Genomic DNA, 16,760 nt, shown 5'->3' on the forward strand with positions numbered 1-16,760 from the left:
GGAGTGCTGATCACGGGCGGGGCTTGGAGAGCGGGAAGGGTTACCCAAGCAACCGAGCCCGCCGGCCGTCTCTCACAGCCGCAATCAGCGCTCTTCAAGCCAGCTCGGGAGGGCGGGGTGATGTCAGTGCGTGGGGCGGCACGGAGCTCCGTGGAACCATCGCCGGCGCTGGGCTCGGGTGCTTTGTGGGCCTGCGGCTGAACAGTGGCTGTGGACCTCGAGCTGACCAGGGCGCTGGGACTCGGCTGGGCCATGTCTTGGCGGGTGTTCGCCTCGGCCAATGGCATCAGGGTGACGGCCGAGGCCGCCAAAAGCGTCCAAGGGAACGCGTTCATCCAGGTGCCGAGGCCCGGGCCCCGGGGCGGGAAAGAGGGATTGGAGTAGGGGATGAGGGCTCGGGCAGGGGGAGAGGGAGAAGGGGGGAGAGGGAGGAAAGGGGGTAGGGAGGTGGTGAGAGGGAGGAGGAAGGGGGGTAGGAAGGTGGTGAGAGGGGGAGAGAGAGAGAGGGTGGGGGAGGGGAGAGAGAGAGGGTGGGGGGGGAGGGAGAGTGAGAGAGGGGTGGGGGGGAGGGGAGAGAGAGAGGGTGGGGGGAAGGGAGAGAGAGAGAGAGTGGGGGGAAGAGAGGGTGGGGGGAGGGGGAGAGAGAGTGTGGGGGGAGGGGGAGAGAGAGGTGGGGGGGAGGGGAGAGAGAGGGGTGTGGGGAGGGGAGAGAGAGGAGGTGGGGGAGGGGAGAGAGAGGTTGGGTGGAGGGGAAGAGAGAGGGTGGGGGGAGGGGAGCGAGAGGGGTGGGGGGAGGGGAGAAAGAGGGTGGGGGGAGGGGAGAGAGAGAGAGAGTGGGGGGAGGGGGAGCGAGAGAGGGTGGGTGGGGGAGGGAGAGCGTGAGGAGAGGGGGACGGAGAGTAAAGCAGGGAGAGGTGGGGGAGGGAGAGAGGGTGAGGGAGGGAAAGAGTGAAGGGGTGGGACAGGGAGGGAAAGAGTGAGGGGGTGGGACAGGGAGGGAGAGCTTACCTTCTTCCTTCCTTCGCAGGGGCTTCCCATCGGGGCCACCTTCCCCCCCCGTCGCGCTCTCTCTCTTCCCCCCCGTCGCTCTCTTCTCTTCCACCCCCCAGTCGCTCTCTCTTCTTCCCCCCCAGTCCGCTCTCTCTCTTCCCCCCCAAGTCGCTCTCTCTTCTTCCCCCCCAGTCGCTCTCTCTCTTCCCCCCCAAGTCGCTCTCTCTCTTCCCCACCAGTCGCTCTCTCTCTTCCCCCCCCCAGTCGGCTCTCTCTCATTCCCCCCCCAGTCGCTCTCTCTCTTCCCCCCCGCCAAGTCGCTCTCTCTCATCCCCCCCCAGTCGCTCTCATCTCTTCCCCAGTTGCTCTCTCTCTTCCCCCCCAGGTCGCTCTCTCCTCTTCCCCCCCAGTCGCTCTCTCTCTTTCCCCCCCCAGTCGCTCTCTCCTCTTCCCCCGCCAGTCGCTCCTCTCTCTTCCCCCCCAGTCGCTCTCTTCTCTTCACCCCGTCGCTCTCTCTCATCCCCCCCCCAGTCGCTCTCTCTCTTCCCCCCCATAGTCGCTCTCTCTCTTCCCCCCCCCAGTCAGTCGCTCTCTCTCATCCCCCCCAGGTCGCTCTCTCTCTCTCCCCCCCCTAGTCGCTCTCTCTCTTCCCCCCCCCCAGTCGCTCTCTCCTCTTTCCCCCCCACCAGTCGCTCTCTCTCTTCCCCCCGTCGCTCTCTCTCTTTCCCCCCTAGTCGCTCTCTCTCTTCACCCCCCAGTCGCTCTCTCTCTTCCCCCCCAGTCGCTCTCTCACTTCCCCCCCCAGTCGCTCTCTCTTCTTCCCCCCAGTCGCTCTCTCTCTTCCCCCCCCAGCTCGCTCTCAATCTCTTCCCCCCCCCCCCAGTCGCTCTCTCTCTTCCCCCCAGTCGCTCTCTCTCTTCCCCCCCAGTCGCTCTCTCTCTTCCCCTACCCAAGTCGCTCTCTCTCTTCCCCCCAGTCGCTCTCTCTCCTCCCCCCCAGTCGCGCTCTCTCTTCCCCCCAGTCGCTCTCTCTCTCTCTTCCAACAACAACATGCCCTCGAAAAAAGCCTCGGCAATGCCGGCTCACCCCAGCTAGTATATATATATATATAGAGAGAGATGAGAGAGGTCACAAGAGAGATAAGATTACACAAATTATGCTTGTATTCCCTAGAAAAGGTGAGCGGTGATCTCATCGAAGTTTTCAAGCTATTAAGGGGAACAGAGAGGGTAGATGGTTGGGGATTCTAGGACTAGGGGGAATTGTCTAAATATTAGAGCCAGACTTTTCAGGAGTGAAGTTAGGAAACACTTCTACACACAAAGGATGGTAGAAGTTTGAAACACTCTCACGCAAATGGCAATTGATTATAGATCCATTGTTAACTTTAAATCTGAAACTGGTAGCTTTCCGTTAACCAAAGGTATTAAGGGATATGGGCCCAAAGGCGGGTCTGTGGAGTTAGATCACAGATTAACCATGATCTCAATGAATGGCGCAACAGCCTCGAGGGACTGAATGATCTTCTCCTACATAAGACATAAGAACATAAGTCGTATGAGCAGCTGTAGGAGCAGCTGTAGGTCATTCAGCCCCTCGAGCCTGCTCCGCATTCAATAAGATCAAGGCTGATCTGATCTTGGCATCAAATCCACTTCCCTGTCCAGTCCTTATAACCCTTGACTCCTAGTCTTTCAAAAATCTGTCTTTCTGCGTCTTAAATATATTCAATGACCCACTTCCACAGCTCTCTGGGGAAGGGAAAAAAATAAAAATTCAAAGATCATCCAAATTCAGTACCCTGTCCCTGCCTTCTCCCTATATCCCTTGATCCCTTTAGCCTTAAGAAATATATCTAACTCTGTAGGGTTCACAAAAATCCCCTCAGTCCCCGAAGATCGGGAAATATTAATCTACATCGTGGAAATTGCCTCTGGGTTGGACAATGTTTTAAACATACCCAGAATCGCAGGGGGCTGCGTGGAGTTGGGCAGCATGTGGACAACACCAGAATCGAGGAACTTTGTGGAAATATTCGCACACTTTAAGACAGAACATTTTATTAAAAAATGTACTCTTGAGTTTTGAACTGTGTAAATTTCAAAGGGATAAAAATGGGCCGTCAGAAAGCATGGCCAAGGACAAAGGCGTGTATGTCTATGAAAAGGGGAGGCAATGGCAGTCAAATTCTGTCAATGAAAAAAAGGGAGTTTCCCTTCCCTTCAGAGACAATCGATGTTTGTTTACAGGAAACTGCTACCTTGTTGACACAAGGGATTAAACCACTTGAGGCTGCGGTTTTGAGTGACCACAATGAATGGGTTTCTGTTTACATAGTAATACAGCCCCATTCAAAACCCATCAGGGTGAATGGAGATGGTTTGAAGGCTCAGCCCAGACTTTTGAAAAGGACACTCAAACTGAGGAAGGGAACAGTTTAAACTGAATGGGTTTGAATCACCCATTCCAGACAATGGGAGCAGTTGGCCACTGGGAAATAGCCCGTTTGAATCAGCCAATCATGGCCTTTCTCTTGTGTATTCTAACTTTTCAGCACGAATTTGCACACAGAACTTTTCAGCGCCAAAACAGCAGGAGCTCCCAGGATATAAGATAGCTTCTCAGAAGCATATCTCTCTCTTATTTTCCTTGGACTGCAGGTGAGCTCTTCTCTCTCTTTGGACCACAGGTGAGCAGGTTTCTGACTCCTCAGCAAGGTAATCTAGTAAGGAGTTAGACGGGTGGTAATTTAAGGGAAAGTGCTAAGATTGTAAGACTTACATTGTAGCCATTTATCCCTCATTTTTGTTGTCTGCCTTCCCGTTAAGCAATTTCACATTGATCGTGTGGTATAGTTTCTTTATTGCTTTGATCGTGTGGTGTCGTTTTCTTTAGTAAATAAAGTTTGATTTTCTCGCATCCAGATCATTTTGTCCGTTTTAATATATCATTAATTATAAGTTCCTCCAGTCAGAACTGGAAGGGTGGGTTTAGCGATTGAAACCGCTGTTTGGTATTTGTCAGAGTGCAGCAGCAAAAGGCTGCTTGACCAGGTAAATTACCGTAAACCAGGTAAAGGAAGGTAAATTACTGTAAACCAGGTAAAAGATGCCCCCCTACAAACTCCTTCTTGAATAAATTTAATGAATTGGCCTCAACTTCCTCTGTGATAGAGAAATTCCACAGGTTCACCACTCTCTGGGTGAAGAAATTCCTCCTCATCTCTGTCCAAAATGGCTTACCCTTATCTTTAGACTGTGGCCCCTGTTCTGGACTCCCCCCACCATCGGGAACATCCTTCCTGCATCTAGTCTGTCTAGCCCTGTTAGAATTTTATAAGTTTCAATGTGATCCCCTCTCATTCTTCTAAACTCCAGCGAGTATAAGCCCAATCGACCCAATCTCTCCTCATACTTCATTCCTGCCATCCCAGGTATCAGTCTGGTGAATCGTCACTGCACTCCCAACATAGAAAGAACATCCTTCCTCAGATAAGGCGGCCAAAACTGCACACAATACTCAAGTGTGGTCTCACCAAGGCCCTGTACAATGGCAGCAAGACATTTTTATTCCTGTACTCAAAATCTCTAGCTACGAAGGCCAACATACCATTTGCCTTCTTAACCGCCTGCTGCACCTGCATGCTTACCTTCAGCGACTGGTGCACAAGGACACCCAGGTCTTGTTGCACTTCCCCTTCTCTCAATCTATTGCTGTTCAGATAATAATCTGCCTTCCTGTTTTTGCCACGAAAGTGGATAACCTCTCATTTATCCATGTTATATTGCATCTGCCATGCATCTGCCGAATCACCCAACCTGTCCAAATCATACTGGAGTTTTCCGGCAACCTCCTCACAGCACACACACCCACCCAGCTTTGTGTCATCTGCAAACTTGGAGATACTACATCTAGTTCCCTCATCTAGATCATTAATATATATTGTGAATAGCTGGGGTCCTAGGACTGATCCCTGCGGTACCCCACCAGTCACTGCCTACCACTCGGAAAAAGACCGATTTATTCCAACTCTTTGCTTCCTGTCTGCCAACCAGTTCTCTATCCAAGTCAGTACCTTGCCACCAATCCCATGTGCCTTAACTTTACACGCTAATCTCTTATGCGGGACCTAATCGAAAGCCTCCTGAAAGTCCAAATACACCACATCCACTGGTTTTCCCGTATCTATTGTACAGGCAGGAAGGCAAGAAAGACTCAGCAGGTCAGGCAGCATCTGTGGAGAGAAGAACAGAGTTAACATTTCAGGTCAATGACCCTTCGTCAGAACTGGAAATATTTGGAGATGCGGACTGAACGGGATGTTTCCGAATACAATCAAGTGTTCTCATCCATTCCCGTTCCCTAGCCATGCATGTTTCCCACAGCATTGAACATTTCCAATTCATCGATTGACTGTGTCAGATGAAAGGCGCGATGTAGACGCGGTAGGGCAGCTGTCCTGTAACCCAAAACCCACAAAATCAACCATTTGTTGAATCTTTCTACCACCAAGCCAAGGCCGACGCCTCCCTTTCCCTGCCCATGCACTTGCGTAAAATCCGTTACATCTGTTGTAGCATGAGAGAGATACCAGTCTTGATACGCTGTGCTGGGATGGAACCCGTCACAAACCACGAAACCAACTTTATGGTACAGGTGTTCAGCTCTGTGAGATTTGTGATGGTACTATAAAACGAGGACGCAATGTTGTTTAATAATTAAAGGCTTTAGCAATGACGCACGCTTGCCGAAATAAGAGGAACTAAACTCTGAACAGCAGCTCAAATTCTTGGGATGTATTCATCATGACCACAGATTACATGCAAAATCGCATGATCCACTCCCAGAATGGACTGTCCTTGAGCTACCAGTCTAGCATCCTAAGCAACAGCCTGCTTCTTGAAGCTGAATTGGGATGTGACTTCAAATGAGGAACTGGGGACTTTTTCTGTCTGCAACGCTGATCATGCGATGAAGCATAATTTGCTATGAGTTGGCGTACAGCGACAGTTTCAAATTACCTCAAGGTCAGCTGTGGTTGGTGTGGTGTATGTGCCTTTAAGAGCAATGGTGGTGTATGTGCCTTTAAGAGCCCCAGGTGTGCGTAATGCCAGTAATTGCCACTTGGGCTATATAAGCCTGTGTATTGTGTATATCCTTTAGACCCCCCCCCCCCAGACTTGCTTAGTAAATACCTATGAACCAACTCCTGTCTTCAGTGTCTTTATCTACATACGGACACTACAGTTGGTTGTTCAAAAATTTCCAAGGATTACGTAACTCTCAAGTTATTAAGGGATTCTTCTATGTCTAGCCAACAGATTGCGCTAACAGACTAAACTTTTCTGACATTGAACACATATATTTATGATCTATGTATGGATTAGCTTAGCCCAATTTAACAGTTTAGCTGAAAGTAAAGCCTAACATGCTCGCCCATCAGGTCACTGTTAGTAAAATTAAACGACGGCAAAAACAGCCACCAGCGCCGAAGTTGAACGGTACACACATTGGGGTAGTAATTTCTCCCCAAACACATGATTACGGAAGGGGTACTCACGCGTCTGGCCGGAGGAAATGCCGGTTTTCAGCATGCACAGCGCATGCGCTGAAAACCGGTATTTCCTCTCCTCTAACCCAAGAGGTGAAGAGCCTAGCGCGTGCGCTGTAGGGGGCAGCGCGTGCGTCTTGGATTTCCTCTGTTTTGGGGGATTTGCGCATGTGTAAAGGCCTCCGGTCTTTACGCTTGTAAAAAGCACACGTAAGTATTTATTTTTACAGGTAAGTAGTGTTTTAGTGCAATTTATAAAAAAAATTTCCACAGGTTTATTATTTTAAAGAATCTACAATAAGGTAAGTTTAGTTTTAGACCCTTTTTATTAAAAATTTATTTTTTTCAAAAAAAAAATTGTTTAAATTATTTTTTTTAACTTATTTATACATAATTTAATGATTGGGATGTTTTTTTAAATTTTATTTAAAGTTTAAGTAGTGTTTTGGGGTGCAGTACTTTTCATGAGTTTGACAGTTCTTACTCAAATCAAATTCAAATGCTTTATTGGCATGAAAGTTTACAGAGAACCATATTGCCAAAGCTTACATAGCAAAAAGGTACATTTTCAAACATTTTGTAGGTGTCAATCGATTTGACATTTGTTGGGTACATACAATATTACTTTTAAACAATATTAATTTTAAACAGTCTTTGTACTTCATTTGGTACGTTCAATATTAATTTTAAACAGTCTTAATTTTAAACAGTCCTCAGGTTGTGACATGTTGTTACATATTTGGCCCCAAGGTATGGTCTGTCTCCTTCTCCCAGGACTAATCTCAATTTTATGAATGAAGTTTCCCCTCCCCTGATTGGCTGAACAGTGCTCACCTGATCCCAGCCAGCACATCGCATTAACTACGCCGTTGGGTCAGGTTAGCACAGCGCGCCGACATCAGAACCGGGCCACTGACAGGAAATCCACTGCGAGCCAGGTTTCAGAAGTCGGCACGTCGGGTAAGTGCACATTGGGGGCTTGCACGTGCTGCAAGCCCCCGACACCAAGTTCTGGGCCAATATATCGAAAATGCCATAATTTTAGAGCACTGCTTATGGGTTAAGACTAATTATTCAGGTTAATTTATGAATAGCAATATACAGAATCGGCAGCAAGTGGATCACATCATTAAATACAATAGTTGATTACATTATCTGACTAGTATCAGCTCGCAACTGGCTTCTTAGAAATATATATTTACACTTCAAGATTAGGACCAATGCAAAATGCAGCAAACATTAATCTTGTGTAAATTAATACATCTAGATACATTTCTAGAGGCAAAAGCCATCAAGGGGTATGGGGAGAGAGCAGGTATATGGTTATGCGTTAGAGGATCAGCCATGATCATATTGAGTGCGGAGCAGGCTCGAAGGACCTAATGGCATACTCCTCGGGTGACTGACTGTGTGGAGTTTGCACATTCTCCCCGTGTTTGCGTGGGTTTTCTCCGGGTGCTCCGGTTTCCTCCCACAGTCTAAAGATGTGCGGGTTAGGTTGATTGGCTATGATAAATTGACCCTTAGTGTTAGGGGGATTAAATACATGGGGTTACGGGGATCGGGTGGGATATGTGTCGGTGCAGGCTCGATGGGCCGAAATGGCCTCTATCTGCACTGTGGCATTTCTGTGAACTTCTGTGAACTTCTGTAAAGGTCTGAATTGACTCCAGAGCTTAGCACAGTGAGGTTTCCTTCTCTTAAAGGTATAGCTGATCAAACATCTAATTTACTGTCCAGGGGAGCTTCACGTGAATGCGCTCGCCTGCAAAACAAAGCTGGCGCAATTGAAAACTCTCGTAGTCTAACTAATTGCTTCCCATGTCAGGTCGTGTCCTGACTCCCAATTTTGGACATTGGATTTCAACAGTGTGTTCGCATTATAGCTGAAGTAATAGCGCCAAACCAAACTTAATGGCGCTAACTATTCACTTGCGAAGCTAAGAACAGCACGTGGCCATTTAGCCCCTCGAGCCTGTTCCGCCATTCAATGAGATCATCGCCATGATCTTATTGAATGGTGGAGCAGTTTCGAGGGGCCGTATGGCCTACTCCTGCTCTTACTTCTTAAGTTCTTAAACCGCTGAAGGTATCAGGGCAGGTTGAGAACGCAGTTAAAATAGCAGACGGGATTCTGGGCTTCATAAATAGAGCCATAGCATACAAAAGCGAGGAACTGTATAAAACATTTTTTCGGCCTGAACTGGTGTACTGTGTCCAATTCTGGGCACCGCAATTTAGGAAGGATGTGAAGGACTTAAAGAGGGTTCAGAAAAGATTTACGAGAGTGATTCCAGGGATGAGGGACTTCAGTTGCGTGGACAGACTAGAGTCGCTGGGGTTGTTCTTCTTAGAGCAGAGAAAGCTGAGAGAAGATTTGATTGAGGTAATCAAAATCATGAGTGGTCTAGACAGAGTAGACAGTGAAAAACTGCTCCCAATGGGGGAAAGGTCGAGAACCAGAGGACACAGATTTAAGGTGATTGGCACAAGAACCAAAGGTTACATGAGGAAAAAAATTATGCAGCGAGTGGTTATGATCTGGAATGCATTGCATGAAAAGCAGGTGGAGGCAGACTCAATTATGGCTTTGAAATTTGAATTGGATAAATAACTGATGGAAATAAAATTGCAGGGCTACAGGTAAAGGGCGGGGGAGTGGGACTAGCTGAAGTGCTCATAAGAGTGCTGGAATTCCAAAGATTCACCGCCTCTGAGTGAAGAAATTCCTCATCTCAGTCTTAAATGTCTGAAATCTTATCCTGAGACTATGGCCCTTATTCAAGACACTCCAGCCAGGGGAAACAACCTCTCAGCGTCTACCCTGTCATACCCTTTCAGAATGTTGTATGTTTCAATGTGATCACCTCTCATTCTTCTAAACTCCAGAGAGTATCGGCCCATTCTACACAATCTCTCATCATAGGACAACCCTTTCATCCCAGGAATCAATCAATTACATGTTGCACCACCTCCAAGGCAAGTATATTCTTCCTTTGTTAAGGTGACCAGAACTGTGCACAGTATTCCAGGTGTGGTCTCACCAAGGACCTGTACAATTGTAGCAACACTCCTTAACTCTTATACTCCAACCCCTTGTAATAAAGCTCGGCATTTGCAGAATGCGTTAGGGTGGTGTAAAGTCTGCGCCTCAATAATACACGGACTTCGGGAGAACAGTTTAACAGGTACTTTACTGAACAAGAGGCAGCTTGAAACTGAAACTACAGAAGCCTGCTAGGGCCTTTTATACAGGGGTGGTCACTGCCGGTACTGCAGTCTAAGACCAGTTATTCCATTAAAGGTACATACACAACAATTCCTCCCCTTTTAGATAAAAAGTACATAACATTCATTTAACAACTAAATAATAACTAATTACAATTACAATTTTCTCAGTAATATATACATCAACTGAAATAGTCATTTATAAGTTCAATCTTTGAGGAGGCTTCCTGATCCGGACTGGATAGCGGCTTTCTCGAGTATCCTGTTCTGGCGGTGGAGTCAATTCTGGCTCATTGTCATTGGTTGGTTCGTCAGCTTCCAATACCCCTGCTTCTGAGATAGACGCAATCTGTACTTCGGGATCATTACCAGGTGCACATGCTTGTGGTACAGGTTTGGCTTGTTCCTGTGACTCTAGAATCTGGTCAGCATGGCATCTCACAATGCTCTCTCCAACGTCCACTGTGTACATTAGTGGTCCCTGCTGTGTGCATATCGTGCCTGGGTGCCATTTTCTGTTCGGTAGTCGCGGGCCAAGACTGGTTGCCCTATCTTGAAGCTCCTGGTTGGCTTCTCATTTATGTGCCCCTAGAAAAAGTGACCATCTTTGCAGCCGTTGCGCCGTCATCACCAGAACGCCCTTCTTTGGGTTAAAAATTGAGACCAGGGTTTGATGATCAGTCAGTAGGGTGAATTTCTGCCCGTGCAGATAGTGATTGAACTTCTTCACCCCCCACACCAGGCTGAGGGCCTCCCTGTCAATCGGGCGTAGTTATGCTCGGCTGAGGTTAGCGAGCACAGTGCAAAGGCTATTGGCCTCTCTGAACCATCACGGAATTTGTGTGACAGCACCGCTTCACTGCCGTAAGGTGACGCATCACATGCCAACCGAATTGGTAGTGGGTTGTAGTGGGCCAATACTTCTTTTGAAGTGATTTGGCATTTACATTCCTGAAAGGCACGCTTGCACTCATCACTCCATTTCCATGTTACACCAGTTTGAAGGAGGGCATTCAGTGGGTGCAGAATTGTAGATAAATTCGGCAAGAATTATGGTAGTAGTTCACCAACCCAAGGAATGACCTCAGTTGCGACACATTTTCTGGTGCTGGAGCCTTGACTACAGCCTCATTTTGTCCAGCGACTTATGCAACCCTTCCTCATCAATCATGTGGCCACAATACGAGATATGTCTCCTGAAGAACTCACATTTGGGACGGTTGGCTCGTAGCCCATATTCCTGCAATCTCGTGAGCACCTGTTCCAGGTTGGCAAGGTGTTCATTGTCATTTTCGCCCGTAACCAGGATGTCGTCCAAATAACACTGGGTCCCCGGGATCCCTTGCAGGACTTGTTCCATTGCCCTCTGCCACAAAGCCGGGGCTGATGCTACCCCAAATACCAGTCGATTGTACTGGTAAAGGCCTTTGTTAGTGTTTATCGTGAGGTATTTCCTAGATGCTTCTTCCACCTCCATTTGTAGATACACTTGAGCCGGGTCAATCTCTGTAAAACGTTTCCCTCCAGATAGTGAGGCAAAAATATCTTCTATCCGCAGAAGCGGATACTGTACTGTGTGCAGGACTGGGTTCACAGTCACCTTGAAGTCCCCACAGATGCGAACCTTCCTTGGCTCCCCAGGCGTGCTGCTCAATGCTTTCTTCATTACAGGAACAATGGGTGTGGCCCACTCACTCCAGTCCACCTTAGACAGCACCCCCGAATGCTCCAGACTCTCCAGTTCAGCTTCCACAGCTGGGCGTATCGCGTATGGCACCGGTCTGGCCTTGAAAAATTTTGGGGTTGCGTTATCCTCAATCTTTATGGTTGCCTTTACTCCTTTTAGAGTCCCAAGTCCTTGTTGGAACACCTCTTCCGCGTCAGATAGAATTTGTGACAGACGTCCAGGTGCGACGTCATCATCTTTTTTGTCAGTCACAGTTAGTGCCATAATGGAATGCCAATCCAATTGTAGTCTTCGGATCCATTCACATCCCAATAATGGTGGTCCTCCATCTCGTAGTATATACATGTATAGTTTCTGTGTTTCCTTTCCGTTATATTCAACTGGCACCCTTATTTTTCCTCTGGGGTAGACCTTTTGCCCCATGTATGTCTTCAATACAATGGACGTGTCCTTTAAGGGTATGTGTGAGAATAGCCGCTCATAGTCTCATCGATTCATGACAGTAAGGGCTGATCCTGTGTCCAATTCCATCTTCACTGGGGACCCTGCTATCATGAGGGTGACCCAAATGGTTCGGTGATCTTCTTTTGCGATCACGTTGTGTAACTTTAAACAACTTAGTCGCCTGCTCCCGGAGTAATTATCACTCTCCTGATCTTCTGAACTACTATCTGTCAGTTTCTTTACTTTCCTGTACTGTTCCTTAGTAGTTCTTGTTGTGTTGGTCTTTCCCGACCTGCAGACTCTTGCTATATGTCCCATTTTCCCACATTGCCTGCATATTTTGTCTTTAAACCAGCAGTCCTTCTGTTCATGGGTTGTTCTGCCGCAGCGATAGCACTTTTCGGCTCCATACGCCATTTCGTTAGCGCTGTGTTCTTGTGGTTTCTGTTGTATTTCCGCAGCTCCCCGTGCTGCTGCTTCATAGGATACTGCCACGCTGAAAGCCTGTTCTAGCATCAGGTCCATTTTTGAAAGTAGTCGTTTCTGGGTTCCTTCACTCTGGAGCCCGCAGACAAACTTATCCCGTAAGGTGTCTGCCAGTCCTGCTCCGAACTGGCAGTGCTTCGATAACTTGCGTAGTTCCGTAAGATAGTCAGCATTGCTCTCATCTTTATGCTGGTTTCTTTTATGGAACTTGAATCTTTCTGCTATCAGCAGTGGTGTAGGGCTTAGATGTTCCTGTAAGATATGAACAATCTCCTCAAAACTTTTCTCCATTGGTTTAGCTGGGGTAATTAAATTCCGCAATAGGCCGTACGTATTCGCACCCATCAGATTTATTAATACCGACGCCCTCTTTCCATCAGCCACCTCATTTGCCTTGCAGTACACTTCAATTCTTTCCACATACGTGGTCCAGTCTTCTACCTCGTTGTCGAAAGCAGTGATACTGCCACTTTTCGGCATCTTGGGTGATTTAAAATGGCACCTCCCGTGCTTTTGCTTCTTCCCCAGTGGAATAAAATGGTGCCTCCCAAGCTTTTGCTTCTTCCCCAACGGGATAAAATGGCTCCTCCCGTGCATTTGCTTCTTCCCCTTACTGCCACGCTGCTCCTAGCATTCTATGGGGTAATGGCGGCGACCCGCAGCTTTGGCGCGTCTCGCTTTCCTTCCCCCCCGTTTCGTTTCTCTCCGCTGTCCTGTTCTCGAGCACCGACCGCGCCCTGCGCACTCCACCCTCTCTCTCTTGTTTTCTTTTCCCAGCGACGCTGCATGGCCTGATTTGTAGAGCCGCTCGCTCGAGTTTGAGCCCGCCGCAGTCCGGAAGGGTCAGCGCGCTACCTGCTACCAGCACGATTCGCTGGAACCACAGTCTCTCCCACAATTCTCCAAACACCGATGGATTCTTTGGGCGGTTGCCCTCGGTCGACGCCCGTTGCTCAGACTATGACCTTCCAGGACCTTCCTTTCAGGCGAGATCCCCGTGAGATGATGCCACACTGCAGGTGAGTTCGAACTTACTCATCGCCACTGTAAAGTCCGCGCCTCAATAATACACGGACTTCGGGAGAACAGTTTAACAGGTACTTTACTGAACAAGAGGCAGCTTGAAACTGAAACTACAGAAGCCTGCTCGTGCCTTTTATACAGGGGTGGTCACTGCCAGTACTGCAGTCTAAGACCAGTTATTCCCTTAAAGGCACATACACAACAGGTGGCTGTCCTGTAAACCAAAACATGAGAATTCAATCATTTTGTCGGTTCTTTCTACCATTGAGCCAAGGCTGACACCTTCTATGGAGAAGTAATATTTGATGATTCAGTTATTCAGTGAGCTGCTGTTTGACTCTGTCAGACACCAATACATGTTCACTCCAATGATAAGGTGCTATCTTGCTGCCTATTTATATTGACAGTTCAAGAATTATCTCAAATCCCAGGGAATGTCCACTGCAATGAAGTTTAGCCTCTTTGGGACACCATCTTGTCTCCATATTAGCATCCTTCCCCTGTGTACACAAACTTCACTTTGATCTCAGACATTCAACTGTTCCCAATTAAAATGTACATGTATTTGTGAAATACATGACTCCCCGGTGTCCTGGCCAATATTTATCCCTCATCAACAGCTGGCGTCCGAAAAAAATAGGGGCAGAGGTTATGATCTGAAATTGTTGCATTCGATGTTGAGTCCAGAAGGCTGTAAAGTGTCCAATCGACTGAAATTGTTGAACCTTTGGGATTCAACATCGAGTTCAACCATTTCAGATCATAACGTCTGCCCCTAGTTTTTCCTGATTGCAGCTGTTGTTGATTATTTCATTCCCATTTACACCTCCTCTAGACTCATCTTTTCTTTCGTTACTTGTCCCATTTCCTTTTGTTTTGTACTTTCATACTTTTTGTCTTTTAATCTCCCCTGCCTTCCCCCCTATCACAGACCTTCCCCTTTGTTCTGTCCTCTCCTCCTCCCATTCCCTGCCCAGGCACTTGCATAAAATCCGTTCCATCTCTAGCTTTTTCCACTTCTGTAGGGGTTCGCAAAAATCCCCTAAATCCCTGAAGATCAGAAAATATTGGTCCACATCGTGGACGAAGAATTGCGTGATTTGAATTGTCTCAACATCAGGACTTTAAGATTAAAATGGTACCTCTGATTTTCGAACTGTGTATATTGCAAAGAGGTTTGAAAATGGCCGTCAGAAAGGCATGGCCAAAAGACAAAAGAAAGCAGCTCGAAGTGTCTGTGTAAGTGGGAGGATCAAGCAGTGGCAGTCAGACCTGTCAATCACCCTGTAGTACAAGATGTTTGTTTATAGAAACTGCAGAGACGATCGATTGATACTACTGCCTTATTGATATAAAAGGATTAGCTGCGGTTACTCTAAACCGCAGAACAAAGGGCTCTGTTTAAACAGCAATCCAGCCCATTGAAAACCCCTTACGCACACAATGAGGCACATCAAAACTACGGAAAAGACTTTGATAGGGGACAGATCAGTATGGATGAGCTTTTGAATCACCCATTACTCCCTTTTGTTCAGCTCAGGGAGCTCCGGATGTGGGCGGGAACATTTCGGCCCCAGAATGCAGACACATTCAAACCACTCCAAGGCCATTTGAATCAGCCAATCATGGTCTTTCTCCTGTATATTCAAACTTTGGGCATGGATTTTGCACACAGACCCTTCCAGCGCAAAACAGCAGGAGCTGGCAGGATATAAGGATAGCTCCTGAGAAGCTATCTCTCTCTTACTTCCTTGGACCACAGGTGAGCAGGTTTCTGAATCCTCAGCAAGGTAATCTAGTAAGGAGTTAAAGGGGGGTGGTAATTTAAGGGAAATTGCTAAGATTGGTTCATTAACATTGTAGCCATTTATCCCTCGTTTTTGCCATCTGTCTTCCCCTATTTAAGCAATTGTACAGTGATTACTAAAATTGTGTGGTGTAGTTTTCTTTAGCATAATAAAAGTGATTTTCTCACATCCAGACCAGTTGTCCGTTTTTTAATACATGATTAATTATAAGTCCTTCAGTCGGAACTGGAAGGTGGGGTTTAGCGATTCGAAACCGCTGTTTGGGATTGGTCAGAGGTGCAGTGGCAAAAAGCTGCTTGACCAGGTAAATTACCGTAAACCAGGTAAAGGAAGGTAAATTACCATAAACCCCGAAAAAGATGCCCCCCTACACTTCTGACGAAAGGTCATCGACCTGAAAGGTTAACTTTGTTGCTCTCTCCATTGATGCTGGCTGACCTGCTGAGCATTTCAAGCATTTTTTTGTTTCTATTTCAGATTGCCAGCCGCCGCGGTATTTTGTTTCTATTGTAGCATGAGAGAGATGCCAGTCTTGATACGCTGCACTGGGATGGAACCCATCACAAACCACGAAACAAACTTTATGGTACTGGTGTTCAGCTGTGCGAGATTTGTGACCGTACTATAAAATGAGGAAGCAATGTTGTTTAATAATTAAAGACTTTAGCAATGGCACACGCTTGCCGAAATAAGAGGAACTAAACTCTGAACAGCATCTCAACATCTTGGGATGTATTCATCATGTCCGCAGATTACATGCAAAATCGCATAATCCACTCCCAGAATGGACTGTGCTTCAGGATTCAGTCTAGTATCCTTAGCAACAGACTGCTTCTTGAAGCTGAATTGGAATGTGGCTTCAAGAGAGGAACTAGGCACTTATTTCTGTCTGTAACGCTGATCATGTGATTAAACATAATTTGCTAAGAGTTGGCGAACCGCAAAGACGCCACAAAGCATTCAGTTGAGAAAAAAATCCCACTTATTTCTGATTCTGAAGAAAAGAAAATATAATATAGTATATATACATATATATAATACTTTGTCTTTTGACAAAAGTCTTGTCTTGGATTGGATTGGATTTGAAAATAAGCACAGCAAGATCCCTCAATAGCCTATCATGTCAGGCAGACCACCAGGCAGTTCCATGTGAAATCCCCATCTTTTCAAGTTCTTGACTTTTCTTTTATGCAGATTTGACAAGGAAGGCACAGCAAGATCCCACAATAGCCTATCATGTCAGGCAGACCACTAGGCAGTTCCAGGTGAAATCCCCATCTTTCAAAGTTCTTGACTTTTATTTTATGCAGATTTGACAAGAAAGGCACAGTGCGATCTCACAACAACCTCTGCTGTCAGACAGTGTGCAAGGCCATTCCCCACAGTTTCAAATTATCTCAAGGTCAGCTGTGGTTGGTTGTTCAAAAATCTCCAAGGATTACTTAACTCTCAAGTTATTAAAGGATTCTTCTATGGCTAGCCGACAGATTGCACGAACAGACTAAACTATTGTGACAATCAACACAGGTTTTTATGGTCTATG

General features: G+C 46.9%; 1 protein-coding gene across 1 annotated transcript in view; it reads left to right on the plus strand.

Moving 5' to 3' along the window:
- Positions 1 to 16,533, plus strand: part of LOC147084918 (uncharacterized) — a gene marked incomplete at its 5' end in the record, with an annotated part of 36,729 nt that extends 20,196 nt beyond the window's left edge. Inside the window, one exon of the mRNA XM_085979371.1 lies at positions 16,412 to 16,533. Coding sequence (XP_085835497.1) covers positions 16,412 to 16,533 — 122 coding nt within the window. The remainder of the gene's footprint in view (positions 1 to 16,411) is intronic.
- Between the last annotated feature and the right edge of the window lie 227 nt (positions 16,534 to 16,760).

Source organism: Somniosus microcephalus, unplaced genomic scaffold (genome assembly GCF_052327205.1).
Source record: "Somniosus microcephalus isolate GS21.2 unplaced genomic scaffold, FLI_Smic_1.0 unresolved_chr9, whole genome shotgun sequence".
Lineage (NCBI taxonomy): Eukaryota > Metazoa > Chordata > Chondrichthyes > Squaliformes > Somniosidae > Somniosus > Somniosus microcephalus.